This window comes from Leptonotus elevatus, chromosome 9 (genome assembly GCF_054856555.1).
Source record: "Leptonotus elevatus isolate MCC_2025b chromosome 9, RoL_Lele_1.0, whole genome shotgun sequence".
Lineage (NCBI taxonomy): Eukaryota > Metazoa > Chordata > Actinopteri > Syngnathiformes > Syngnathidae > Leptonotus > Leptonotus elevatus.
Window position 1 is genome coordinate 23,985,681 of NC_141247.1, and position 27,663 is coordinate 24,013,343.

General features: G+C 41.2%; 1 protein-coding gene across 2 annotated transcripts in view; it reads left to right on the forward strand.

Moving 5' to 3' along the window:
* drp2 (dystrophin related protein 2) overlaps positions 1 to 27,663 on the forward strand; it is a 168,552-nt gene that overhangs the window by 102,064 nt on the left and 38,825 nt on the right. For both annotated transcript variants that reach the window (XM_086085466.1, XM_086085467.1), the window contains 9 exons: positions 2,097 to 2,253; positions 10,616 to 10,736; positions 12,202 to 12,313; positions 13,080 to 13,236; positions 15,970 to 16,116; positions 19,196 to 19,274; positions 23,039 to 23,099; positions 24,368 to 24,429; positions 26,494 to 26,568. In XM_086085466.1, the coding sequence (XP_085941592.1) occupies positions 2,097 to 2,253; positions 10,616 to 10,736; positions 12,202 to 12,313; positions 13,080 to 13,236; positions 15,970 to 16,116; positions 19,196 to 19,274; positions 23,039 to 23,099; positions 24,368 to 24,429; positions 26,494 to 26,568 (971 nt within the window). The remainder of the gene's footprint in view (positions 1 to 2,096; positions 2,254 to 10,615; positions 10,737 to 12,201; positions 12,314 to 13,079; positions 13,237 to 15,969; positions 16,117 to 19,195; positions 19,275 to 23,038; positions 23,100 to 24,367; positions 24,430 to 26,493; positions 26,569 to 27,663) is intronic.

The following is a 27,663-nucleotide window of genomic DNA, read 5'->3' on the forward strand; positions in this document are numbered from 1 at the left end:
ATTAAACCCATCATTTGCATGTACATATGAATTGTAGATACATTATTTGTATTGTAGGATACATGGAATGTATTTGCATCTTTTTTTGCACTGGTAAGTACTCATTAAATGTATTGTTGTTTATGCTGAATATATTTGCATATTTAACCTACAAACCCCTACATGAAGCATTTTATGATATTCGATAAATGAATATCTCCCTGTCAATGTCAATCAAGCAAGAGCCCTGTTATCTTGCTTTCAGCGTACCTAATTATTACCTAATCAATTAATTCTAATCTTTTCATACTTACCCCCCTCTCTTTCCGCGCACCATCTTTCCCGCCCCCCGGCTGGCGTCTTTGAGGTAATTCCGAGTCTCTCGTGTGTGCTCGTGTGTGCCAAATTCCGTTTGCAGAAAATTGCCTTACGCTTCCATTTCTCCGCTCGCTAATGTGAACTGAAGTGAACCCGCTGATGAACGCGTGCTAACGCGACACGTGGAAGAAAAAGCCTCTTTCCGGACTCCTCACACAGATCTGACGACACGTCGCCATATGCCCTCTTGTACATCTGTGACATTTTTGTGTGGCTATATTTTATGAATACAAATGACTTCATCGATGCATTTTTTTTTTTCTGCCGGACTTTCCTTCTGGCTCATCCTGGTGATCGTGCCGGTGAATGGGATGTGAGATCATAATAGTGCTGGAGCGTGCTGGCTTCTGGTGTGAAAATGAAACACTTGGATGTTTTCACGCCTCTCTTGTCTCTTTAATGTCCCTTTAATTGCCATCTGCAGCTCTAAAGCAACACTTTGCTTATTGACATGACATGCTGGTTCGTGGTAATTAAAGATTCATCCATCCATTTATGTTCTATATCCTCTCTAAGTGTAATTAAAGATGATAATAATAATTGGAGAAAAAAAAACACTTATCTTTTTTTTTTGCTGGCAACAACGACAAAGTGTCAGCTCAGCTAATGAATTACTTACTTATGAATGAATTATTTATCCTCGCTACACTGTGATTAGCCTGCGTAAAACAAGGAAGACTTAATTGATCTCACAACAGGCAAATACACTCCAAAAAACACTCGTATTAGAGTTTTATTTTTTCCCTTAATTTTAATAGTATTCATTTGTAATGGACCAAAAATGGATGGAATTTCGGAATAGTGAAAATAAATCATAGATTGGGGAAGGGGGTTGTGTTATTTCTCACTTGCATCCAATAGTGGTATGTGAGCTCCCTCTACTGGTATGCAAATTAATCACTGAATTAAATACAATTAAAATTTAAAACATTAAACGCATCAAGTAGTGTATCAACAAACAAAGGAATGAAGCTTTAGCTATGCAACATTTTAAACTATTTCTAAACAAAGAACCCCCCTCTTTCCTGTATAGTACATCTTTTTGGGATTCTGGGTTATATAAATAGATTTGAGTATTGTACATTTTAGTATCATCTGCATCTCTAATTTTGGTATACAGAAAAACCACGATGCCCGAAGAAAAAAAACAGCACCAATCAAATTTGCCAGTCCAATTTAAAATCACCGTCAAAGTTCAGACAGGGCTGGGATGAACAAGGTCCAAACACAAAACTTCAGCTTTCCTTTTATTGAACTCCAAGAGTTATAATTCAGTGCCATCTTGGCCTTGATTTCATCCCGACAGGACAGAAGGTGGCCTTAAGAAGAAAACTATCAATCGCATAGCAGTGAAAAGACTCCCAGGGGGTTGCGAACGAAAATAGCAGGGGCCCCAAGATAGAACCCTGTGGCACACCACGAGACAGCGGCGCAGAGAAAACAAAAGCGCTACCACCAATGCCCACCCGGTGCTGCAAACGACTTGAGCCAACAGAATACTTGAGGTCCACCGAATCGAAAATGCTGCGGTCAAGTCCAAAAGAACAAGACGCACATCCAGCGTCGTTAGCTTTGATGACGTCATTAACGTTTCCTCACAGGGCTGCTAAAGACTACCTAGAAAGATTTGCACTAAATGTGCATGAGATTTTTTTTTGTTAAGTGGGCACACCTTGATCAAGAAGAAGTAGAAGAAGGTAACCCAAATGTTGTCTGTGTGTGTGCGCGTTTTGGGGCAGGGTGCGTATAGAGGCCATCTCGGACAACAGTGGGAAGCTGCAGCTCTCCCTGCAGGAGATCATCGAATGGCTGACGGCGAAGGACGAGGAGCTGTCGGAGCAGCTGCCCATAGGAGGCGACGTGGGGGCCGTGCAGCACCAGAGGGAGTTCCACCAGGTAATACCGAATACCTTTTCCCGCCATCCTGCACGCAATCCACATTGATTCGAGTGTCTGTTGCGCCTCAAGGGGGGTTTTGTGACCGCGCTGTGATAGATTTACACATAAATACAGCGAGATGTATTCAGTGGGCGTTCCGGCTTAATGGGGAGTGTGGCGGCGAGGACGAGTCCCGCTGAGTGGCCCTTTCCACTTTTAAGCGCGCTATCTGTTTCCTTAGTGTGAAAATGGATTGAGGGTGTTCCCGGGGTCATGCGCTATGATCTGTGTGATGCGTGTGATTGCGCTGCCATTTATATCTACATTGTCTGTGGTCAATTGGTTCCAGTCGAAGATGGATGGTACGGAAGGAGGGAAAAAAAAAAATACAAAATTATTATCTGTTTCATGTTTTTGCAGAGGAGCATCAAGGGGGTGATTCATGATTGTCATGAGTCGGAGTTTCAAGATAGACGACCCTCGCAGCTTCTCTTATCCTAAGATTCGTGTAATGTGTTTATTGTCCAGCGGTCGGCGGAACATTCTCACAGTTTGATAATATTAAAAGATAGCGCATATCGCAAGGACATCTTGGCTTTCGACTTTACAAAAGTGCCCAGATTAACACTTTATTAAGTAGCTCTTTGATATCCGCACTTTACACAAAATCACAGGTTAAACATTTGATAAAATGTCCTTGCACAACAATGGGGAAAATATCAATCGACTTTTAAATGTCATTTTCTTTTGTACGGTGGTGCCTTGAGATGTGAATGACCTGACTCAAAAGTTTTTCTGAGCGTTCATTTTTGCTTTGACTTACTGGCAAAAATGTGGGAAAGCCAAACCACCACAAAGGCTTTGCCTTGGCAGAGTCCGTTGAGCTCGCAAGAAATGCAAAGCAGCATATGACAAGCTCATAAATAGCGTCAGTGCTGTAACTTGCACAAGCAACACTTGTCGATAGATAAGTATGACAGGTTTGGTCGGGGAATTGTTGCGGTTGGCCTTGAACGTGAGCATGCGGATTTCGAAATGTATTCGAAATGTAACTGGTAGTCAGTTGAGCTGTTGTAAAAATCCGGCCATGTGATGGAAAAAGCCGGTTCTTGTAATGATTCAGGCAGCTGAATTATAGACCAGTTGGAGTTTATGGAGGGATTTGTGAGGGCGACGAAAAAGAGGGAAATTGCTGTGAATGGAGATGGCAGTGGAACGGGGAATGAGGGACGGGCGAATGTGATTAATAATGCGGAGATGGAAGTAGGATGCGGACCGTGTGATGTTATTTATGTGAGCGTTAAATGATAGGCCGCTGTTGAGGATGACAGACTCTTAACCGGAGGAGAGGCGTAAATGGCGGAATTGTCTATGGTAATAGGGAAGATGTTAGTTTTGGCATTGGCAGATGGAGGGGAAATCATTTGGGGGAAATCAGTTTTGTCACTGTTCAGTTTGAGAACGTTGTAAGACGGTGGCCGATCGGCCGTGGACGGCGCAGCGGGACAGCAAAAACGGCAGAGCAACAAAAGAACTGAAAGTCCACAGGCTCACTTTATTAAAAGAAACAAAAAAAAACAGTGGACTCGGCGCCACCACGCGTCATAATAATCGGACGCTTCCACGCCATCAAAAACATTGACGGCCGAAACGAAAAAGCGCTGCACGTGCATAGCAAAAACAAAGAGGCGCCACCCGTGGCACGGTGCCACACTGCGGATTATTATAAAGTTTGCACTAAAAACGAAAGGAGCTCAGTGAGACGGTATATCAGGTGATAGGGGGGGGGGGGGGGGGGCAGTGGAGTTTGATTTATAAAGATCCATCCATCCATCCATTTTCTTAACCGCTTTTCCTCACAAGGGTCGCGGGGGGGTGCGCTGGAGCCTATCCCAGCTGGCTTCGGGCAGCAGGCCGGGTAAACCCTGAACTGGTTGCCAGCCGATCGCAGGATTGATAAAGATGGATGTTATATTTGCGGAATATATTTCCAGTGGGAATGAGATATGTGATGAAGAGGAGGGTTCCCAGGACGGACACTTGGGGCACACCTCTGATGACTGCGGATGACTGGGAGATAAATGATTGAAGTTGAATCAACTGATTTTAGTTGGATGCATACCACTGGAAAAACAACAAATCCTATGTAATAAATCGTCACCTTCTTAAAATATTTGCCAAAGTCATTTTTTGCAAACATTTTTTTTTGCCTTAATCATCTCTTCATGATGCAAATGGTTAAATTTTTTTGTTTCCTGAAAAATCTCCAAAAATGACAATTATTTTGAGAAGGCGTCAAAATACAAATGTATCCATCCTGACAATGCAAAATAGTTAAGAGTAATAATCAATTGTTCCATGCCTAGCCCGAATAATTAGAACATAACAGATGTGATGTGAGATAATGCTACAATAAGTTATCAAAAAAATATATATATTTTGATGTATTTTTATATTTACAGGGACCTCAAATCCCTGGCATCTAAAGTGTAGTCAAGCCTAGGAAGTGGCACACAAATGTAAATAATTCGAGTGGAATACATTCAATAACCGCCAACATCAAGAGTCTAAGAATAGATCCTTGTGGAACTCCACACACTTATGTCCTTAAATGATTCCATGGGCTGTCTTGTCACCTTTTGCTGTAAAGTGAGGATACAAAAACATTGTCTTTGCAGTAGCACTCCTTTTGTTTCCTCACTTCCTGTCTGGATTCTCTCTCCTCTCCTTGCTCCTTTGCTGTCCCATTTTCAGCGCAACCTGATTTATAATCCGCAACGTCTCAGCTTTCCCGGCGCCTGGTTGCTCAGAAACTTCCCTCAACAAAGCACACTGCGAATTTGCAACCCAGATTTATATGGAGAGTTAACGTGTTTTAAAGAAATGCGAATTATTAGATCCTAAGTGGATTTATCCCAACGTCTTTTCTTGTGCGTGTTGGAGATGGATTCCCGTCTGTGCTAAGAAAATAATACAAAATTGTGTTTGCTTGTGTCTTCGTTTAGGGGTTTGTTAACTGGATATGTGTCCTTGAGGGTAACCATGCAGGAGATTTGGGGTGAGAAAGCGTTTGTGAGAGTGAAGGGAGCGTTTTGTTTTCCTGTCCTCAATGTTGGGACGAGTGGACATGTGCGCAACAGGGACGAAGAGGATTTTGCGGCTCCTTAAAGGGCGGCAGACTCTTTCTGTGCCTCGTGTGAAAAGAAGAGAAAATCCATCTTTCTTTTTTTTTTGTTAACAGACACCAGAGAGGGGGGGGGGGGCGTCCACAGGGAGGAGTTAACGTGATGCCAGCAACATGTTAAGATGAAGTCATCGAAGTCGTTCGCTGCCTCGGAAATGTTCGACACTGTGCATAATTCATCCTAATCCGATCTGAAGGCTCTTAATGTTTTTTCAAGCGAAAGCGAAGTCTCGGAGAGTGAAATTTAGCCGGTATTAAAGTTTTAACAAGGCAGCAGAGGTCTCGGAATCCGTGGATCAGCTCCTCGTGGTCAGCCTGAAAAGAGAGAGGATGGAGACAATGGGGAACCAGGGTGGATGAAGGGTAAGCAATAAACAAAATGGAAAATGATGTGAGGTAGAGAAGGGAATTGGCTTGCTTGTTTGTGTGAGGGAGGAGAGGAAGGTTTGTCTCCATGATTTGCTCGGGGAATTTTATCTAACGCGACAGCTCTCGAATTTGAGGCATTTGTTTCCTATTTTCCTCAGCGCTGGCGTTTCATTTGGGCTTTTTGTGTTGAAATCTCATCACCTGCCGTTTATCAAGCTCGCCGGGCTCTGGGCTGATATTGGAACGCACCACTTGACTTCACAATGTTTTTCCGCTGGCATGTAAATGGCCTGCCCTAATTGTCATTCTTTCATTGTATGTGTTGAAGATTCCGTGTGATCGGCATGGGAGCACTTCATCCACAACATCATTACGGCTGAAAGAGAATTGGCGTAGCTTTTCAAATGAGTTGCAAAACAAAACGTAATACCAAGCTCAGTTTTATTAGTAGCTCGACAAGTGCAGCCGTAGTAACCGCTATGAATCACACGTTTTTTTTCATAGAGCTCTGGGGGGGAAATAACAATTTATCGGATTTTGGTCCTTATAAGTATATGTTTCAGTAAATTGAACATTTTTGTTTTTTTCTATAAAGCCCAAAATCCAAATACAATCTGTTCAATACCACTTTTTTTTTTTTCAGAACGATTCCAGTCTGAGTACGCAAGTCTTAGTACTAGTCACAAGTCACTAAAAAACAATGACAGATAATTTTAAAGAAAGACCTATATATCCCGATATAGCATATTTCCTTAAAATTACACGAAGTTTATGGCAATCTTCTATTCTTCGAATTTCTAAGTTCCTGATCGTAAAATGACCACAAGAGGGCGGCTGATGCTGGGTATCCACCGCTGTCGCGAGTACCAATTGTCATGATGGAAAGTGAGTGGATGACCCAAATGCATGGAAATAGGAATTAAGTGCAGTGCGTGGTACTTTTATTAACCATAAGGAGAAAGGCGAGCAGACAACCATGACTGGACGAGACGAGACGGGACTGGACTTGTCGCCATGGCTGGACGGGGCGTGAGTAGACTGGTCGCCGTGGCTGGACGGGACGAGACTAGACTGGTCGCCGTGGCTGGACGGGGCGTGATTAGACTGGTCGCCGTGGCTGGACGGGACGAGACTGGACTGGTCGCCGTGGCTGGACGGGACGAGACTAGACTGGGCGCCGTGGCTGGACGGGATGCGAGTGGACTGGTCGCCATGACTGGAATGAGCGTCACATGACAGGACCTGATTTGCCTTGACTTGACTTGCCGTGGAGTGGCTATGACTTGACCGGGGCTATGGCTTCTCGGCTGTGGCGATGGCTGACACACGACCTGACACACGACCTGACACACGAACTTCCACACATAACATAGGCCACACAAACAGACGAAGGCCCCGTCCACACGAAAGCCAGTTTCAATGTATCCTCACAAGTTTCTTACCGTTTAGGCCGTTCGTCCACACGATGGCGCAGTTTCGGAGCTTGAAACCGATCACTTTTGAAACCGGGCTCCAGAGTGGAAAGATTTCAAAACACGCCCCGTACGCGTCCATCTCGACATTATATGCAGGATACTCCTCCAGTGATGACGTAATGGTCGCAGCTTGATGTGACGATGCATTGTCGCACATTTATGACGTGTGTGCCAATTCTCGCGTGACTGAGGACCGTCGCGAACCGTCAGCCTGTTAACAACAATGGCGGATAGCCGTGTCTGCAGATTGCAATAAAGTAAAAAAAGTGTTCGTCTTCTTTGCTGATTCTTCTTCTACGCTTTCCGTTAACTCCCTGTGGCTGCGCTACAGCGCCACTCCATGGCTTGGCATATACATTACAGCCGTTAAACGTACTCAGCGTCTTCTTTTGGAAGTCTTGAAATGCTTCTGCGTGTACTAGATTTGTTTGAGGAACCAAGCCGGCTTTGCCTCCGTCTGGGCGGGGCCTAAATACACCAACACTAATGAGAGACACCTGGGGAAGGGAAGACACACACAGGTGGACGTGGTTAGACATAACGAGACAAGAGAAGAAACCAGGAACACAAGACAAAAAAACACCAACCACAGACAAAAACAACAAGAACACCCAGAACAAACAAAACCCCAACCCCCACAGAACCAAAAAACGACACCAATACCTTGAAATAAGGCTGCTTGACCCGCCTTCAAGCAGACTGCCCATCACGGCATTGTTCGATGTTATGTTTCCTAACCTTGCAAAAGCAAATAAATCCTATGAAAAGCCTGTCCAGAAAAAGAATAATTGTCAGAAAATGACAAGTGCCATTTATCCGCAAATAGCATCGTCTCTACTCTATTGAAACCAATCACAATCACGAGGCCATACTCGGTCATCCTTGAAAATATCATTCTCCTTAGATCTCAAATGTTCAATGAATAAAGACTTGTATACAAGCAATTGAAGCACATGCAGTTCACCTTCATGACATTATTTGAATAAAATGAAATCCCTTGATTGCAGAAGTGGACAAAGCTGAGTTATTAGGAATGAGACCGTTCGTGACGGCGGTGTTCGGTTTAGGTGAACGGTATGAGATTTTTTCTAATAGTTTTTTTTGGTGAGCGAACAAATACACGCACGCACGCACGCACGCACAAAAAAAAAAAAAAAAATAAATAAATAAAATAAATAAATAAAAATAAAGAGCAATGATGATGACATTTCCGAATAAAAAATATTAAAAAAAAAAGAAAAAAAAAAAAGGAATGAGACCGTTCATCACGGCTCCAGGCAGGCCGTGTGACGCCGGCGCGACTGCATGTCTTCCCGCACAGCTCCGGCTCGGCTTCGGATCGCTGTTGGAGCGCGGTTGCAGCCGAGCTAGCCTTCTTGCCATTTAATTGACTCTTTTGTGCCAGCAGGCCAGCTGTACGACTTTCCCCAGCGGATTCCGACTGCCTCCCGAGCTCTTCTCTGGGCTTCCGGCACGAGCGCACTGCAATGTAATCCCATGTGAAACCCTGCCACGAGAACCCCTCTGATCCCTTTAAGTAACTTCTGTGCTCAAAAGTTGCTGCTGATGTCTTTCTGGTGTGTGTTTAGCTCTCATCTGGTATTCCTCGCCTGAAGAAATTGCATTGAGCACTATGTTGCTTTTATATCAGACCATCTGTAAGCAGCACATAAAAGAATACATTCCAGACCTAAACACAAACAATAAGTCTTATAGAATAGGTTATGTTTCAAGTGAAAGTCAATCTTAAAAAATTCTTGACAATAATATGTTATATGTGGCCTTACTAGTCCAAATCTGATATGATTAATATTACATTTATGGAATATGAGTTGAATATGAGAAGCAAATTTTTGTCCATCTCAGGCGGCGGCCATTTTTGCCACTTGCTGTCGACTGAAGATGACAATGTTGCTCAGGGCTCAGGCAACGACCAATCACAGCTCACCTGTGTTTTGACGCTGAGCCGTGATTGGTTGTTGGTTGAGACCTGAGCAACATTGATGTCATCTTCGATCAACAGCAAGTGGCAAAATGGCCGCCACCTGAGATGAATAAAAAAAAAAAAAAATGCTGCTTAACTCATATAACATAATATGGACCAGGATAACATATTTAGACGAGTGGGGCTGCATAGAACATAGTATTATTGTTTAAAAAAAATAATAATAATGAGTTTGGGGGGGTTTGGACTTCCACTTTAATGGGCATGAGTATTATGAGTGGGTCCTTGGAAACATTTCTTCTTCTTTTTTTTTTAATTATTATTATTATTTTTAATTTATTTATTTATTTATTTATTTTTATTTTTTGTGGGTGAGTATGTGTGTGTGCGTGCGTGCGTGCGTGCGTGCGTGCGTGCGTGTATTTGTTAGCTCACCAGAAAACCTATTAGAAAAAATCTCATGGAAACATTTCTGATTTCCTCTGATGTTGCAACTGAATGATGACGTCCAAACCTTTTCACACTAAACGATGGTACCGGGGCTACTCGCAACACTTGCATTAAAGGGGGAGGAATACTTTCCGGGTTTCACAGTTGAGCAATAACGGGGGGGAAATGAGAGTTCCTGGCGGTGTCCTGGATCATTTGGTAGGATGGTTTCAATTCTCACTCTGTGATGGTGTGAACTCAAGTGCGAAAGGTTGTCTGTCTGACTGACTGGCGACCAGTCTAGGGTGTAGTCTGCGGGAATAGGCTCTATCTCCCCAGTTTCACTTGCCATGTATTGTTAATAAACCTTAAAAAAAAAAAAAAAAAAACTTTCCTTACCGTCAATAAATGCCGCTGCAAAACGAAGCTAAATTACAGGGAATTTCTGCCCCGTGTGTCGACTTAATTCATTGGGCATCAAAACCGTGACAACTCCTCTTTCTATTGGCCCGGTCCCAAATGATCCACAGCCCGGCCGGTACCTGCCAGATATCAGTCGGTGTGTGCGCGCCTCAATCCACTTGCTTGCTTAATGGCGCATTCGGGTGTGCTTGTAAGGACTGTAAATATCTTGCTTTTTTCTCCTTAGGTGATCGTTTCCGACTGGCGATGCATCACGATCATTGACTTCCTGGGAGTAAATACTGTAACAGATGGCTGACATAAAACTTGTTTGAATTACAGATCATTCGAAGCCAAACTCACTTTGGGTTTTTTCTCACTGTGAAGGATTACCGTCGAGTTTGTCTGAAGGCTGTGCAAATCTGTACACTGGGCTTGTAACTGAATCTTTTATAAACAAGGCACAGTTTCCTCTCCCATCGCTCAGATGTCTGGTCAGAGGTTGTCGATTTGCCGAGAAACTGCTTCCTCGATTTTCTTTCTTTTACTTCGGATCGCTTTTGGTTCTCTCGCCAGACTTTCATGGAGGATGTCAAGTCTCGAGGGCCATTCATCTACTCGGTACTGGAGTCGGCCCAGTCCTTCCTGGCTCAGCATCCTTTCCAGGAACCGGAGGAGACGCTGGCAGAAGGCAAAGGTCAGCTCCCCTTCGCTGTTAGAGACAAAGTATACAGAAGACACGCGCTGCTGTCTGTCAAGGTGCAGAATTGACCTCACGGGGCATGTTTTCTTCACTTTAAGGAAACTTTTCCTGGGTCAAAGTGTTCCAGCGACATTTATCCTAATGCTGTTGATTAATGATTCTCAATTGTTGGATCAGGACCTAAAAGTGGGTCGTGGACAAGTTCATTAACAAGCTTTCAGAGCATACACAGTCCGATCCCCCCCCTCCCCCCCCATTTAGTTTCACAATGCAGTATTTTAAAATAATTTTGTGGTTTGGGGTGTCAGCATTCCTGGGATTAAGTGTAATTTTTTTTTTCTAATACATTTCAATTATTATAATGATTAATAATGTAATGTAATATAATGCGATTGGCTGGCAACCAGTTCAGGGTGTACCCCGCCTACTGCCCGAAGCCAGCTGGGATAGGCTCCAGCAACCCCTGCGACCCTTGTGAGGAGGACAAGCGGTACAGAAAATGGATGGATGGATGGCATTTCAATTCTACTTGAATTTTGACGATCCCGCGCAAGAATTAGGGGTCAACTTGTAACTATACAAGTTGTTTAGATAGATCGGTCTATCAAATCGGTGATCATTTATCTTTTTTTTTCTTTTCTTTCTTTCTTTTTGCTCCAAAATTCTCATTGTGATGAGTCTTGTGAGAAGCTCAGTCCTCTGGGGTACGTACTGGACAAAGTGGCTTTGGAGAAGGACGTCTGGGCTTCTCTGCTTTGGTTGCTGCTCCACCAAATCCGATCCTGAAATAGTGAAAGAAAATGGATGGATGTCCTGGATGTGTGTTACTATATACCGTAATTATGACTTAAATGTAGGTCAGTACAGACTTGCATACAAGTTCAGTTGGAGTTGTCGTGTTCATCCTTGCTTACTTTAAACTTTAAACATTTATATAGTTATGTTATAAAATATCATGTTTACAGAGGACTTTTTTTGAACAATATATTTTCTGTGTTCTTAACTTTTATAAAAGTGGGTCGCGAAAAAAAAAATAATAATAATAATAAAATAAAAAATAAAATAAAATAAAGAGCAATGATGACATTTCCGAATGAACAATACTGAGCTCTTTATAAAAAAGAAGAAAAGAAAAAAAAAAAAAGTGGGTCGCGACAGTGCCTGCTGCAGATCACAAAGTTCAGTTTGTTTTGTTTATTCTCTATAATTCGTACTGTCTCCTTCCCTCTAAATCCTTTCTTGTTATTTGTATATGTTGTTTATGCCAAGACTGAAAGAAGCCATGGCAAATACAACCTTTTTTTTTTTTTATCTTGCAGCATAAAAAAACCTGTATTTTTAATTATTTGAAACTAAAACCTGCTCTATCTCATCAAAAAAGGGTCTAATACACCAAAGAGTGTGATACGCATTATTATTATTTTTGAGATCATATTTACCCATTGTCCCTTCTCCGCAGAGGTGTCCCCCCGCCGGCGAACCCTAAACGTGAGCCGCTCGGTGTGGAAGCAGGCCAACGTGGCGAGCGACCTGTGGGAGAAGCTGACGACACGTTGTGTGGACCGACATAGGTCACTGCTTATTTCTTATCGGGTTTTTTTTTTTAAAAGAAGGTCAAATAACGTAACTTGTAAATGGAATGCCGCTCGGCCTATTACAGATGAAAACTCCATTTAAAAAAAAAGATCATTGGTAGTTTTGAGCAAGTCTGAACTTGTGTAATTTATTGAGAAAACAATAACACTAAAAAAAACACATTTTCCATCAAATGTCATGCATATTAGCATTATACAGTGAACCCCTGTTTATAGCGGAAACAAGTTCCAGGCTCAGCTTTGATAGGTAAAAGTTCAAAATGCAGAGAGACCAGACAAAAACCTTTTTAAAAAAAAAAAAAAAAAAAAAAAAAAAAATCATGCTTTGAACAAACACTTGAAAAGACACTTTAGCGTCTGTTCTCACTTCCCACCCTCTCACTGTCTCGGAAAATGGGAGACAAATCAGAGGTGAAGCGCGTGCTTACTTCACTCCCATTTGAAGTTTATTGTATCAAGACTGACTGAATTTTTGACACCAAAATGTCTATCCGCGCCATATAACTTTAATAACAAAAGTCCCCCAGCTTAATGCTTACATACAATGAGAAAAAGCCATACGCGGGCTAACGTAAATTAGCATTGTTCTTATGGTACTACGAAAAAACAGAGCAGCAACACTAAATACATTTCTCTGTATCTCAAAACGTCAAATCACTGCAGCCATTTGAAATCTGCCAACGAGCAAAACTGGAAAATTGACACGTCTTTTACGCTGCTTGCGTTGTTTCCGAACCCTCAGGCACATGGAGAGGACTTTAGAGCGTCTCCTCCAGATCCAGGCGGTGATGGAGGAGCTGGCGGTGGCCCTTGAGCAGGCCGAGGGGGTGCGAGACGCCTGGGAGCCCGTGGGAGACCTCTTCATCGACTCCCTGCAGGACCACATAGACGCCACCAAGGTAAATAGAAACGCAACGCTCGGCCATCTTTATTTCATTTTTATCTCTCCGCTGCACGCACACCCTTATCTCGAACCTCAGATGGAAATGAAGTTTACACGAGGGGGAATTCATTGTCTCGATTAAGATAATCCCGCCAACTCTGCGACTGGAAACACCGACAGTTTCAAACTCCCCCCCGAGAACACCGTCGCCACGGTCTCGGAAAAATACACACATCCTGTACTTGACTAGTTACCCCGTCGTCTATTTGCTAAATCTTCTCAGTCTACCTGTATTTAAAAAAAAATAAAAAATCGATCTGCATTTTTAAAAAATGTATAAAAGCACAATTACTGGAAAAATATATATAGCACAAGGACATTATTTTCTAGAATTGTTACATTGAAAGTGTCTTGACCGCTCGTTGTCATTCATTTTGTGTTCATTACTTTTTTGGGGGGGGTCAGATATAACAAGTTTTTACTTCTTTCTGTCCCCTTTCATTTCTTTTCTTTTAAATGTGAAATTTGAATTTGTTAGCATCAAGCTAAACTTACTTGTTGCGGTTGTTTTAAATGCAAAGTGTGCAATTCTCCGTCTTTAAATCTTTGCTCGTAAGTCAAGGCAAACAAAAATAAATTGTCCAAACGCCTGCCTATGTCTTGAAAAACGTGTTAATTGGGTCACTCTTATCTGAAATGCGCTATTGTACTTTGATTGTTGTTGTTTTTGTGCAAATATATTGGTGAAAGAATGGCATTTAGAGTATTTTATTGTTGTCAACTGTAAAAAAAAAAAAAAAAAAAAAAAAAATCAAATTTGACCCGAAAAGTAACTTGACTTGGTACTTAAAGGTAAAACCTCCTTTTTCAGGTGAGACAAGATCCCATCTCTGCCTTGAAGAAAACATCCTCCCCATTCACAATAGTGGCTTTTAATCCATTACAACACAGAAGCAGTTTTCATGTTTTCATGAATAATTAAGCCCACCGTTCGCCATGATGATGACAAGGACGCCCTACGACGGCTCGGGTTCGAATCCCCGCTAGAGCAGATGTTGTTAAACAAGCGGCAGGTCATCGGCTCCGTCATTACGGACGAGTCGTTGCCGCCTATAATTGCGTGCCGCTATTCATTAGGCAAAACGGCAACAATAATCATGTCGCGGCGTGGACTTGTGTCACAGCCGGCACGCTTCGTTCCCGCCTTTGGGGCAGCTTGTCAGTCAGCGAGCGACGAAACCAAAAGTGCGCGCACACAAAAGCAGACGTGACAATGCATGCTAATTAAGACGCTGTCATCAGCCGCCGGGCTGCGTCGGTTGGATCTTATCAACTGTTGATCTTTTTCAAATTGAGGCGATCAGTTAGTGAGCCTTAAAATGTCAGCGCTTGTCACTGGAATTAGTTCTGCAAAAACAAAAGGCTACTACTCAAATTCAGCACAAATTCGAAACTAATCTTCTACACCAGTGTGGTACGAACACGGCTAAGGGTGCGTGGGCTCCTTCTAGTGGTACGCAAAAGAATCACTGGATTCTATGTTAAAATTTCTAGTTTTATAGTGGCTTTTTTTTTTAATCCAGTGTATGATATAACTTTTCATTTGTACATTTTATTTAATGTTTTATAGACGTTTTTTTTTTTTTTCAAACATGAATTTGGATTTTTTTTTTTTTTTATGTAACTTTTGCTAAATATATTTTAATATATATGTTTAATTGCATCATTAACTCATTCACTCCCAGCCATTTTCACTGAAGCAACCCTCTTCGCGCCCGGCTGCTTTACTGGATTTTGCCTGATTTTGCAAAGTCCCCAGAATATTGTGTTCTATTGTTATAAATACATGGAACCTACCAAAAGAAAGATTAGAGTCTCTTCTTGCATCAGGAATAAAAGTATATTTGTACCTGTTTCCGTTTTGCAGCAACTAGCAATAGAATATAGCTAATTTTTATCATTATGCATAAATCTGTTAAAAACACTGGCAAAAAGAGCTTGTTGCAACATGGCCCTGATTGATCTCTTATACTCTGCTGCCACCCACTGGCCATTTTTTGTAATAACTACTATTACTTTAAGCGAACTCTTCAGGTCAGAAGCTGCATCAAAGCCTTCTGTATGCGCTATCATAAAAAAAAATGTATAAATATATTTTAAGGAGTTCAGAACAAAGTATTAAAAACTTATTTTATACATTTTTGGGTTTGAATGAGTTGAAAGTTACCTGCATCTTTTGTGATATATAGGTTTTCTTTAAATTTTCTAATTATTTTGCGGGAAAATTTTACACGTTGCGTAATTGTTGTTGTTTGGCGTGTCAGTCTTTGTGCGTGCAAAATTCCCTCACCCACGGAATCTGCTTCCCAGAAGGTGTGTAATAACCGTGACTGTGCTGTTAAAGCAATCCCATCGCAAATAAATATCGTATAAAAGATTTTCTCCTGCGGGTTCATCTCAACTTTCAAGTTTTTTTTAAGATGTGCACTCCAAATGCCCGAAAGTATTAAAAACAGCTGACAGAGGAAAAATAACCGGCACAGTAATAAATAAATATGCACCCATAAGCTATGTTCACACTCCGTGTTTTATTACCGCTGCATGTAAATGTAAGTAGTAAAAATAAGAACTGCGGCGAAAGCTATGAAGATTCCTATTTTTCACCCCCGTCCAATTTCGACATGTTCTCAAGATCTCCATTTAAAATGCTACTTTTAATGATTGATTCCGCCTTCCTGTGCTGCTGCAGCTTTTCAAGCAAGAGCTGACGCAGGTGAAGGAGGGAATGAAGCACATCAACGACCTGGCACACCAGCTGGCCATTTCCGACGTCCATTTGTCCATGGAGAACGCTCGCGCCCTGGAACACCTCAATAGCAGATGGAAAGTGCTACAGGTACGGATTGTTGGTTCCGATGTTGGCCAGTATCTTTGAACCTTCACCAAATTTGTCCCACAGGGCTTGTAACAGTTAAAGCCAATAAGCCCTTTTTTATTTATTACATGTAGTGTACTTTAAATAATGTGTCTGACAAGGTCATAACAAAAGCGGAATTATCTCTCGGTTCTGCCTTTTCCCTCGAAATCAATTCTCCCGTTTCATCGGTGCACTTGTTGCCTCGATCAACCTCGTTTCATTTTGTTCCTCTGCCTCGGAGGCCTCGAAACGGTTCCGAGTGAATCAGTTGGCCGACGCAGCAACACACAGCAGATTAAACCGGAGGCCTTGTTTTGTAATCCGGCGAAGCAAGTAAAGTTGGCTGCTTCAACCGTCGCCTTTTGTCCTCCGCCTTGAACTTATTGGATTGCCGGCAGCCACGCAAGGTCGCGCCGCCGTTCTTCTAAAGCTTTTCTCTCCAAATCGCGTTTGAGTTGCACACAATCACGGACGCGCGCGCACGCACGCACGCACGCACGCACACGCCGTTTCTGTACTGATCATATTTGATACACTCACCAACCGCTTAATTAGCTACACTCGTGTTAGCTTATTTGGCTAATGACTGGGGAATGATTAGAAACAGCTGTCAGCTTTTCTTTTTTTTCTCAGTGCAGTGCAGCACTACAAATAGAATAATAAATGTATTTTTCCATTAGTACCTCATTTGAAGACAAAATGTGATGCGGTCATTAACTCATTTGGAAAGTTTGGTAAAAATCCAGAGAATTTATGAAGGAACAAGTATTGTAATGGTTTATTTTATTGTATTTATTTATTTTTTACCGTTACTGCTCATTTTCCAAGCGCGTTCCGTGTCAAATTGGACTGTTTTCTTTCCCTGTTTTGAGATTGACCCATAATAGGTGAATGTTTCTGTGGGAACCTGTGCAAATGTGGTGGGATCACGAAAAAGTTACCCCATGAACGTTGTCTCACTGTCCATTAAACACACAAATATACAAGACTAAAAGATTCCACAGACCGTTCCCGGGACGGTTTCAATCTCTCATTTAATCTCTTTAAACAATATCCTGTAACGTTTATGACATGTGCAGTTTGAGATTCCCACCACTTTCCTTGATTTAACACACACAAGTGTAAATTGAAAATCCATTTTAGTAGCACCTGTCCAAAAAAATGACATTTTAAAACTCATTCACTCCCAGCCATTTTCACTGAAGCAACCCCCTTCGCTCCCAGCTGTTTTACTTGATTTTGACAGATTTTGCAAGGTCCGCAGAATAACTGTTCAATTGCTATAAAAACATGGTATGTATCTGTTTTCGTTTTGCAGCAATTAGCATTAAAATATTGCTATATTTCATCATTATTCACACACCTGTTGGGAAAAGAACTTGTTGCTAATCTCTTATACTCTGCTGCCACCTGCTGGCCGTTTTTTTGTAATAACTACAAATGCTTTTAGCGACCTCTTCATGCCAGAAGCTGTATCAAAGCCTTCTGTATGCTCTAGCATTAAAAAAAAAAACATTTAAAAAATGTATAAATACGTTTTTGGGGAGTGAAGGACAAAGTAAAAAATATATATATATTTATAGGTTTTTGGGTTCGAATGAGTTAAACATGATCATCTTTAGGACAAGTCATGACATTAAAGGTTGCAAGATGACTTTTTCGGCTATTTTTGGATTGCTGTCAAATGTCAAAATGTCAAAATAGGTCAGATTTGACCTAACCGAACCCTAAAGTAGTTCAGTTCTGTTTCTATGATAATGAGTCCATCTCAAAGTGTCAAAAAATTTGCAAAAGTCTCGTGTGACTTTGGTTCAGTTGCCGCATTTTTGTGAAGTATGGGATATAAATTTCAATCCATCCATCCATTTTTCTCTCCGCTTGTCCTCATTAGAGTCACAGTTGACTGACTGGACTGCTGACTTTTCCAAAACCGAATCCCTGAACAGAGAAGCGGACGTGCTCGACACTAACCCATCGAATTTCCGGCAGATTTTTCTATGACTCCAAATTGTGTGACTTGGGATGTAGTGTATCCTTTTTTCTTTTTGCACCAAGTAACATTATGCACAGTTTGATCATTCTGTGGCGTAACACACTTTCAGATGAACTGTTCGTCTTGACGCTGTCCGCCAGAACTATTTCCATCTTCATTCAAACCTGCCAGCGCTAAACCCCGCCCAACTTCCTGCACCGTGTTGATTTTGGCCGCCCCCCCCCCCCCCCCTTGCTCTCAGCGAGAATGGACGTCCAAATTTGATTTGCTAATATTTGTCGATCCGGGCTAATGTAGGCATTTGTCTTCCTTACGGGGCTGCTCAAATTTTGCCAGCGCGCAGCAGATCACATTCGGCCCGGCAGCAATTAGTTACGTCACCGCAGTTCATTTTCAAGGACGCCCTGAGAAATAACCTTAAAAGTATGTGCCTGTGAGTCACTCACTGCCTTTTTTGCGTTCATATTTCAAGGCCTCTTGCTGGTCTTCCTTTCTCGGAGGCTCCTGAGCGAATCACCGGGATTGGATTTACCTCCCGATGTTAGCGGATGTGTTTCAACGCCCTGCTGGCAGCGGCGTGATTTCTCTGCCTCGTCCAATATATTTCATCCAAACAAGGAGAGGACACACAAACTCCCACGTCAGGGGAAAGATCACTGAAGCGAAATGCTCCCACAGGGGGTGATTGCAAACGTAAGTGTCAACCCTCCGTGGTTTGGTCTTCATGGTTATCGATGCAACACATGCGGGCGGCGGCGATACCCCTTCATCCAGCGGACTTTCCGTTTCATCCCCTTCCCCACTTTCTGCCGGAGGAATCGCTGATCTCGTTCCGCCGAGATTTAGGATTCTGTGATCTGTGTCTCACCCGATGCTCTTTCAAGGCTCTTCAAAGTCCTTCAGGAGAGGAAACGCAAAAGACATCATTTATATTCCACACTTCACTGTTAGAGGAGAAGCAGGTGTTGTGCGCGTACGCGCTGCTGCCATTGCGAGGGTTCGAGTGACACGCCGCCTTATTCCCTTTGATTTAATGTCGTGTTGTTGTTTTGTGTGTCTTCTCAGGGTTCCATTGAGGAAAGGCTAAAACAACTCCAGGACGCACACCGAGATTTCGGCCCGGGGTCGCAGCACTTCCTTTCAAGTAAGGCCTTTTCGTCATGATGTGGCACGACGTACTTCCCGGTGGCAAAAACTCAGATGCTCAGTTTGGTGAACAAACATCTCTATGTCAAGTCAAGGTCAAGTCAAATGTATTTGTATTTGTAAGGGCTTCACAAGGGCAAGGGCAATCTCAAAACCCAAAATGGGGGGGGGCACAAACCTTATATATATATATATATATATATATATATATATATATATATATATAGGGGCAAGGGGGCGTTCTGTTACGCACATCCTGGTTTGAACTCGGGAAAAGTCAAGTCAAGTTTGAAGTCAAGTTTGAAGTCAAGTTTGAAGTCGGGAAAGTCAGACAGAATGGGAGTTAAAGCTGGTTAATTCAGGAAATTTGATTTCGAATTACTACTGCCGCATGTGGCCGAAAAATGTAACTGCACACTCCTTTCCTGAATTAACCAGCTTTAACTCCCATTCTGTCTGACTTTTCCGACTTCAAACTTGACTTGACTTTTCCCGAGTTCAAACCAGGATGTGTGTAACAGAACGCCCCCTTGCGAAGTCGGGGAAAAAAAGTACCCCGACTTCACTACAATGTGACATCACTCTACAACGGCGACCCCCGTAAAACACAATTTACTCGTATATAAAACTAGATCGCTTTCTTGATTCATAAATATTCGACATAACTCCACGTAACACAACGTATGCCGCTATCTCCCTGCATGAAAATAAACGGTCACTGTACGAAATGCTTATGCAAAATTGCCAGAAGGCAAGTTTGTAAGAAACATCCTCAAATGCTCGTCTCCATTTTGTATACTTTACTTTGCCGTGTAAACTGTCCCAGCGATGGCGTGTATTTTGGGTGAAGCCGTAGCTCGCGAGCTTACTTGTTCTGTCTTCCGTGTTGCGAGAAGCTTCCCCCGCCGCTGCTCATCACATAGCTCATTGCTCTCACTTGAGCGCAGCTGGGTGGAGTTTAAAAAAAAAAAAAATTCCGTCTCTTTTTCGAGCCGCCGCTGCGCGGACGTCACCGGCAGGCTGCGGAGAAGCCGAAAAATGTGATTTACTTTGCCCGCTTTAGACTGCGATGACGCGTAATGGGGTGACTGAGCGGGGGAGTCTCTCGGCAGCCCGGCGCACTTTTTACTGCCGTCACGCTGGCTCACAGATGCCATCACTGCGGCGTAAATAGCAGTGATGCTCAGCCCGCTGCACCACGCCGAGATGTCGGCCGCATAGTGGAGCTTTGTTATGATGCCAAGATGTCAGGATGGATCGAAAATGGAAGACACGACAGTAACTACTGTTGAAACCAGAGAGGAGTCAACTTTTGTACGCAACAAAAATAGACAAATAAGATGGATCCTTTGTGAATTAGATTTTTTTTTTTTTAAAGGTCAAATGTGTGAGATATGTTTAAAGGGTTTTATTAAAAAAAGTACTAAATCAGTCTCATTTTAAAAATGGTATTATTTAGAATTAATTTTAATTTCCATTTCACGGCATTATTATATTATTTACAGTAAATCAATCAGCCAATTATTTAATGAGATAAAGGAATAAAATAAAAATTTTAATTAACAAATTTTATAGGGGGAAAACACATAATTCATGATTTTTTTGGTATTCTATATAATCAATTGCAATTTTTTTCTTTATAATTTGAATATAATGTGTACATATAAAGTACTGTATTTTACTAGAATGTTTATTTACAGTAAATCGATTATTCAGTTATTTAATGAGATATATGAATAAAAGGTAAAGAAAAATGTTTCATTCTGTGATTTATATATTTTAATATAATTTATGAATAATTGTATATGAATAATTAATTGGTCAAAAACACATTTAAATGTATATGTGCATTTTTCCCCCAGTTTCATTATTTACAATAAATAAATTAAAGGTTTTTTTAATGGTTTAAATTAATGCCATTTTAAAAACAATATTTTCTCAAACCGCTTTTTAGAAAAACTTCAGAAGCATAGGAATAGTAAAAAAATGGGGGGGGGGGTAACTGGAAAGAAAGTTAGTTTTGTCTTTTTGGTCAGGTTTCTTTAAAAAAAAATCACCAAATAAACGGCTACATTAATGCAACAATTAATTCAGGATTGTTGATACTGTCAATGCTCTATGGGCCAAACTGGTCAAAGTTGCTTCGAGCTGCATCATCTGGATGGGGGCTGAGCAAACACACATCAGAATCACTCAAGATGCGTTTTTTAAAATAATAACAATCGATTTCTACTTACAACGTTGAACTGGATTTTCATGATTTTTCTTAGCACCGTAGGCCTCGCTAAAACTGATGCACATTCTTGGCTCGCTGCCCCTTTTTCTTGCCTTTGCTCACTTTTAAAGTGCGGACAAACACACACACACCCCCACACACACACTCAGCTGAGGTCTTCAACAGTTTGTCTTCTGTTTGGCTGCCAAGGTGAACTCGAGCGTGACGTTCACGGCTGCGACTGAGACGGGCACAAAGACGCCCCGGCAGCTGACATGGAATATTCTTCCCCATTTTAATGCTTGGATTCAAATACATTAATTTCATTCTTTACACATTTTCTGACCATATTGGAACTTTGTGGGAAGATACAACTCCTTCTGACCGAGCACAATTTTTGATACATTGTCTGTGCAAATCAAGCGGATTTTACTTACTTGATCCAAAAATTTGCATTTATTTACTACAAATAAGCCAATAACTTTGCTCATCTGTCTTTGCCATTGATGTATAGTGATAGACGGAACAATTACATGCTCGCACACTAGATAGCAGAAGGTATATAATTGGGTTGTGTATCTACCTGTTGTCAATCATACAGCAAAATGTTCACACAGAGTAATACATTTATGAATAAGATCAACATTTCAGTATTTTGGGGGTTTACAGTTGTGTATAAGTGCTACAAAATGACAGCAAATAACTACTTTTGTCTAAACGAAGCTCCTAAACTCACTTCCAATTGTTTCCACGGCACAACGATGCCACCTGATGGCGCCACAAAATGCTTCGCAGGGATCGTTTTTTTCCGCAACGTAACTGCAGTTGCTGACGCACACGTCACTCACCAGGCTGTGTGTGGCCACAGATAATATAGTGAATAAATAAATAATTCATAATAATAATGACAATAATCATAATAATAATACACCAAAAATAAATACATCATTTTTAAAAAGTTTAAAAAAAAAATCTTCAAGGATGCTGATAAACATTAAATATAATATCTGATGTCTTATTTCATGTAACCAATTAATGATTTAATTGATCAATCGGGCAAATTAAGTAATTACAGCCGATCGTCGAATTTGCATAACATGCTAAATAACACCCATAACTGACAAAAAAACTTTCAAGATTGAACCTATTCTGCATCATCCTGATGCAACATACTTGATTTTTGTCAGAAGCAATAACACCGGCCTCTGTTTGCATTGCTATAAAGGTCACAATGGCATTGCTGAAATAACAAATGGAGCTCACAAGCCCACTGAGGTTCATTGCTGGGAATGCAACGCACGGTCACCTTCCTCACTCCTCCTCTTCCTCCTATTTGGCCGTGCCAAACAAACACAATGCTATCGTTTTGTCCTTTGTCTGGCCACGCCCGAGCCGCCCCGTTAATAAGGTCTGAATGGACAACACTGTCTGGGCACGATGTCACAGAGGCCATTGTGCGCCCTGGCTTTTCACGCATGGCGAGCTTATCCCGCTGCATATATTTCCTGTGTGTGTGTGTGTGTGTGTGTGTGTGTGTGTGTGAGCAGGTTCAGTGCAGATACCATGGGAGCGTGCCATCTCCCCAAACAAAGTGCCATATTACATCAAGTAAGTGCAACATCACGGTCACTCGCTACGGTTTGTGTTTATTCCTGGCAACACAAGCAGCCAGAAATAAGAAATAAAGAAGAAGGCGGGGCGAGCGTCTTGTTTTTCGTTTTTGGTCGAATGACTTGAAAGTCATGGATCGCTGTCAAGCCCACTGTTGTTTGAAGCCAATTGTGTTTGTTCTTCACTGGTCCACAATGACCTCGTTGGAGCAGTGTGAACGTCTCAGTAGTGGTTCTCAAAATGGCGCCTGCCAAAAATAGTTTACAATAAATGATGGTTTCAAAAGTACAAAACTACATATGGGGAAATTATGTGATTGTGACATGATCACATAAATCTGACGATTTTTGGGGGGGATGAAATTGTGTATATTACAGTGAGAAACAATGAGAATATATATATATATATATATGATTTATATAACTAGCCAATAAAGTACACTTACTTGGTATAAGAGAGAAATTGGATCCAACACGCAAAAGCGGCAAGAAATTGCAATAAACAAAAAATGAAATAGAATTTGGCAGCGTTGCATCGTGCATGACTCGGACGTGACTTCTATTTTCCTCTCATGCGTCTATTAAATGTGAGCATGTTTGTCCTTGTAAAAAAATGTTTTTCATCCTTATTAAATTGTGAAATCGGTGTATGTGAATCGTAGTTTAAATTGCCATTAAAAAAAAATTGATCAATAAATGATTAAGCGAGGAAATCTATTGCGCCGTCACTCAACTGTTTATGGATTTACAGCATGTTGTCAATACGCGATATGCTGCTGCTTCTTTTGTGTGCGCCGTACGTCCTCGTTGTTGGTGTTGTTTGTTATACTCCCGGTAATGAATATTTATATGTATCATTTGCAACACAACCTTCAGGAGCTTTTTCTCTGTCTTTTTTTTTTTTTTTTTTTTTTTTTCTAAGTTGACCTAGCGGCCTCCGTGCCTAGAACAAAAACGCAGCAGAGCTGTCTTCAGTTTTAATACCCTTCAAATGTGGAATAAATTGCCTGGAGAGAGCGAAGACATGAGACGGTGCCAACTCTCTTCAAATCTGAGCCTCCTGTTAAAAAAAAACAACAACAAACGTGTGTGTTTAAAAAAAAAAAAAAAAAAAAAAACATTTTTAATTGCTCTGCCTTGCTTTAATTGTTTTTGTCACTTTTTGTGTCGTTCCACTTATTTAATGGGAAACGCTTAGTCTTGCCTTTGCTTTTTAAATGCGCTACACGAATGTTTGAAATGCGCATTTCTTGTGCTTTTCTGCAGCCATCAGGCGCAGACCACATGCTGGGACCACCCAAAGATGACAGAACTGTACCAAGCACTTGGTGAGAAACATGCTGCACTGCCACGATGACGTTATCTTTTTTTTACTGAATACACGCAATCTTTCTAAAAATGATGAATCGCATGATTTTGATCACAGATGATCCTTTAGCTTGACAGTTGATGGCTGCGTTAAAGGTAGCATATAGGTTGTGTTTGAGCAATAAACATAACTACATGCAAGTAAAGCATTTAATGAATGTTTTCGTATGACAATCAGAATATTTGTTCATGTCAAACTATCATACCATATAATTTTTTTCTCATTTTAAATTAAGCAAGTAATTAATTAACTGATTAGAAAAAGAGGAGGATGAACATGTGCAGTGGAAACAATATTTTGAAGACATCCTCAAAATATTAAATGTCGAAAAAACACTTACTTTCAGGTACTTTGTAAATTTGGCGAGCAAAAATGTTGATAAAAAATGTTGATAAAAAAGCCATTTCAATTAAGCGATTAATCGCGATTAATCAAAAATACTAAGATGTGATTATTCTGATTAAAAAGCTCTAATTATAATATGTATTATTTCTATGAGCTGCCTTTATTTTTTCCCATAAGATATATTATATATCATTAAATACATTAGAAAAATACATTTATTTTAATAAACACTGTACATCATTTGGACATGATGAAAATGTGTTAAACTAGCATAGATTATATTCTTATTTTTAAGGAGAATGGGGTAAAATTATTTTTGGTTGACCACATTTTGTTTATGTGCAACTGGAAGTCTGAAAGGGAAGTGCTGTAAAATCTTTTTTTTTTTGGGGTCGGGGGGGGGGGGGGGGTTATTATACAGGGGTCTTAATAACAAATGGAAAATTTTCACATTTCAGACCTTTACTTGTACCGAGGTAGTACCTGCTCAGGGTTGTAAAAAAAAAAAGAAAAGAAAAGAAAAAACACAAATTCATAGTGCATTTCATATACAGTACGATATAACTCGACATGCTCGACATACTGTAAGTAAAAGTGCAACATTTAAAATCAGAAAAGAGCATCGTTTTTAACCCCTTATGCGCTTTATTGCAGAGCTGGGCAATACCTTTGTTACTTTGGTCCGCTATTGACAGATGCTCACCTTTCGGCGAGTGCGTTCTGCATTTTGGCGAATGCTTTATGACGCGAAGCCTCGAAGAAATACACGGACCGGGCACCGAATGAGGCAGGTTTACGTCCGTCGAACCGGCTCAGGACAGACGGTCCTTCTCAGTCCGTGCATTTTTCTGAGGCTTCGCGTCATAAACACTCACGGGAAAATACGGAAGCACTCATCGAAAAGGTGGGTTGCCCAAACGACGGTTTTGCCCATCCTTTGCTTGATTGGTTTTGAATCTTTATTCGTTCATATTATTCACTCCCTCCCTCCCACCCCAGTTGCATAAATAAATTCCTTAACTTTATTACACACCTGGTACTTTCTTAAGCTACATAAATGCCTCGCCTCTCGTAAATGAATTCCCATTGACTTGTGCAATTGCTTAAATAAACGTCCCACTGCTATATAAGGAAATACTGGGGGGGGGGTTATTATACAGGGGTCTTAATAACAAATGTATGTTTTTAATGTGAATTAATGTGAATAACAAAAGTATGTTTTTAATGTGAATTTTTGCAATCAGTTTTTTAGCATACTGTAAAGTATTGTCTTGTCAAATGAAATCTGATTTCTCTTTACCCGCTATTTCTGTTTTTCTGCGCACAAACGCGAGCGAGGCGACACACGTTGAGTCACGCACCCCCCACCGTCGTCACGTCACCTTGAGGCTTTTCGCTGTGAGGGCGCAAGCTGTCGCACATCTCATTAAGGAGCCTTTTGTTGTCGGTTGAAAAAAAAAACAACTCGGGGACCGCATCGCTGCTGCGCTGATTGCCTTTCGCTTAACCTTTAATTAATTGTAATTAAACGACGTCATGCGTCGGTGATGTTCACCTTATTTGACAAAAAAAAAGAAGAGAGCCGCACGGAAGAAGGACGCGAAGAGATAACGACTTGTGGCGTCTTGCACGGCTGTGATGACAAACGTCCATTTGTGTTTTTTGTCTCCCCCGTCAGCGGATTTGAACAACATCAAGTTCTCGGCGTACAGAACGGCCATGAAGCTGCGGCGGGTTCAAAAGGCACTCAGATGTAAGTTACGCTCTCAGCGCTTCACGGCACAGCACGGAACAAACGTAGCGGAAAGTGACTACAGTGGCGCCTTCAGATGCGAGTTTAATTATAACTCAAAACACTCGTATCTCAAATCATTGTTTTTCACTGAAATGAATGGAATTACAATTAATGTCTTTCAGCCTCTCAAAAAACAACAACAAAATGGTCGTATTGTGTTTTAAAAAGAAAAAAAATGCATTCTATAATATTTAACATTATAAAAACATACAGTAATGATGTAATTAAACAGAGCATAAATAATAGAACAGTTTTTGTCAAATGTTTCGCTTTATTTCAATGTTCATTGTGCTGCTCCTTCTGCTGTGCGCATCTTGGCCACACGGGGGCAGCAAAATACGGACAAACGGTATAATGGAGTAATATTAGTCGTTCTTCACAGAAGATAAAGAATATACAGTGGTGGGTAAGCAGGTAAATTGGACCTTCTGTTTATTAAAGTAATTCATTGTTGGCAGCTAACTAAGTCAAGCTTGGCATCATTTGGTGTTGAACGATGGCTTGCAGTCGGCGTTTTGCAGGCAACTAAATTTTTTTTTGCATATTTCATACACAAGATAGCTTGATGTGTTTCACAGAGTTTAATAGGCAACATTTAAAGGCAAAATAATTTAAAAGCAAAGTACTGTAAAGAAAATAAAAAGTTGTTTACTAAAATTACTAAAAGAATGCTAATACTAATCCTTCCAGACGGAAATGAGTTTACAAGTACCCGCTATTTATCGTTTCTATGCTTATGATCATTTTTTTAAACCGAGTCCCCGAGAGAATACGTTTGAAAACGCTGACCTTGTGTTTCCGTGTGTGCAACACATCCACGTCTCTCCAGAGGTTAGTCTCAATTCTCGCCTGACAGTGTGCTAGCACGACCAACAACAAGACAAAAAAAATTAGTTGTGAGCAAACTCATTCACGTCGCACGGGGTTCTTATTCTCTGTTGTCGGTGACAGCATTACAGCGCCACCTCAGGCCTGGCATATGTACTACAGCCTCTGCGCTCTGGCCTACAACGGAGAAGGTCATCAAAGTGGGGAGTAGAATAACATTCACAT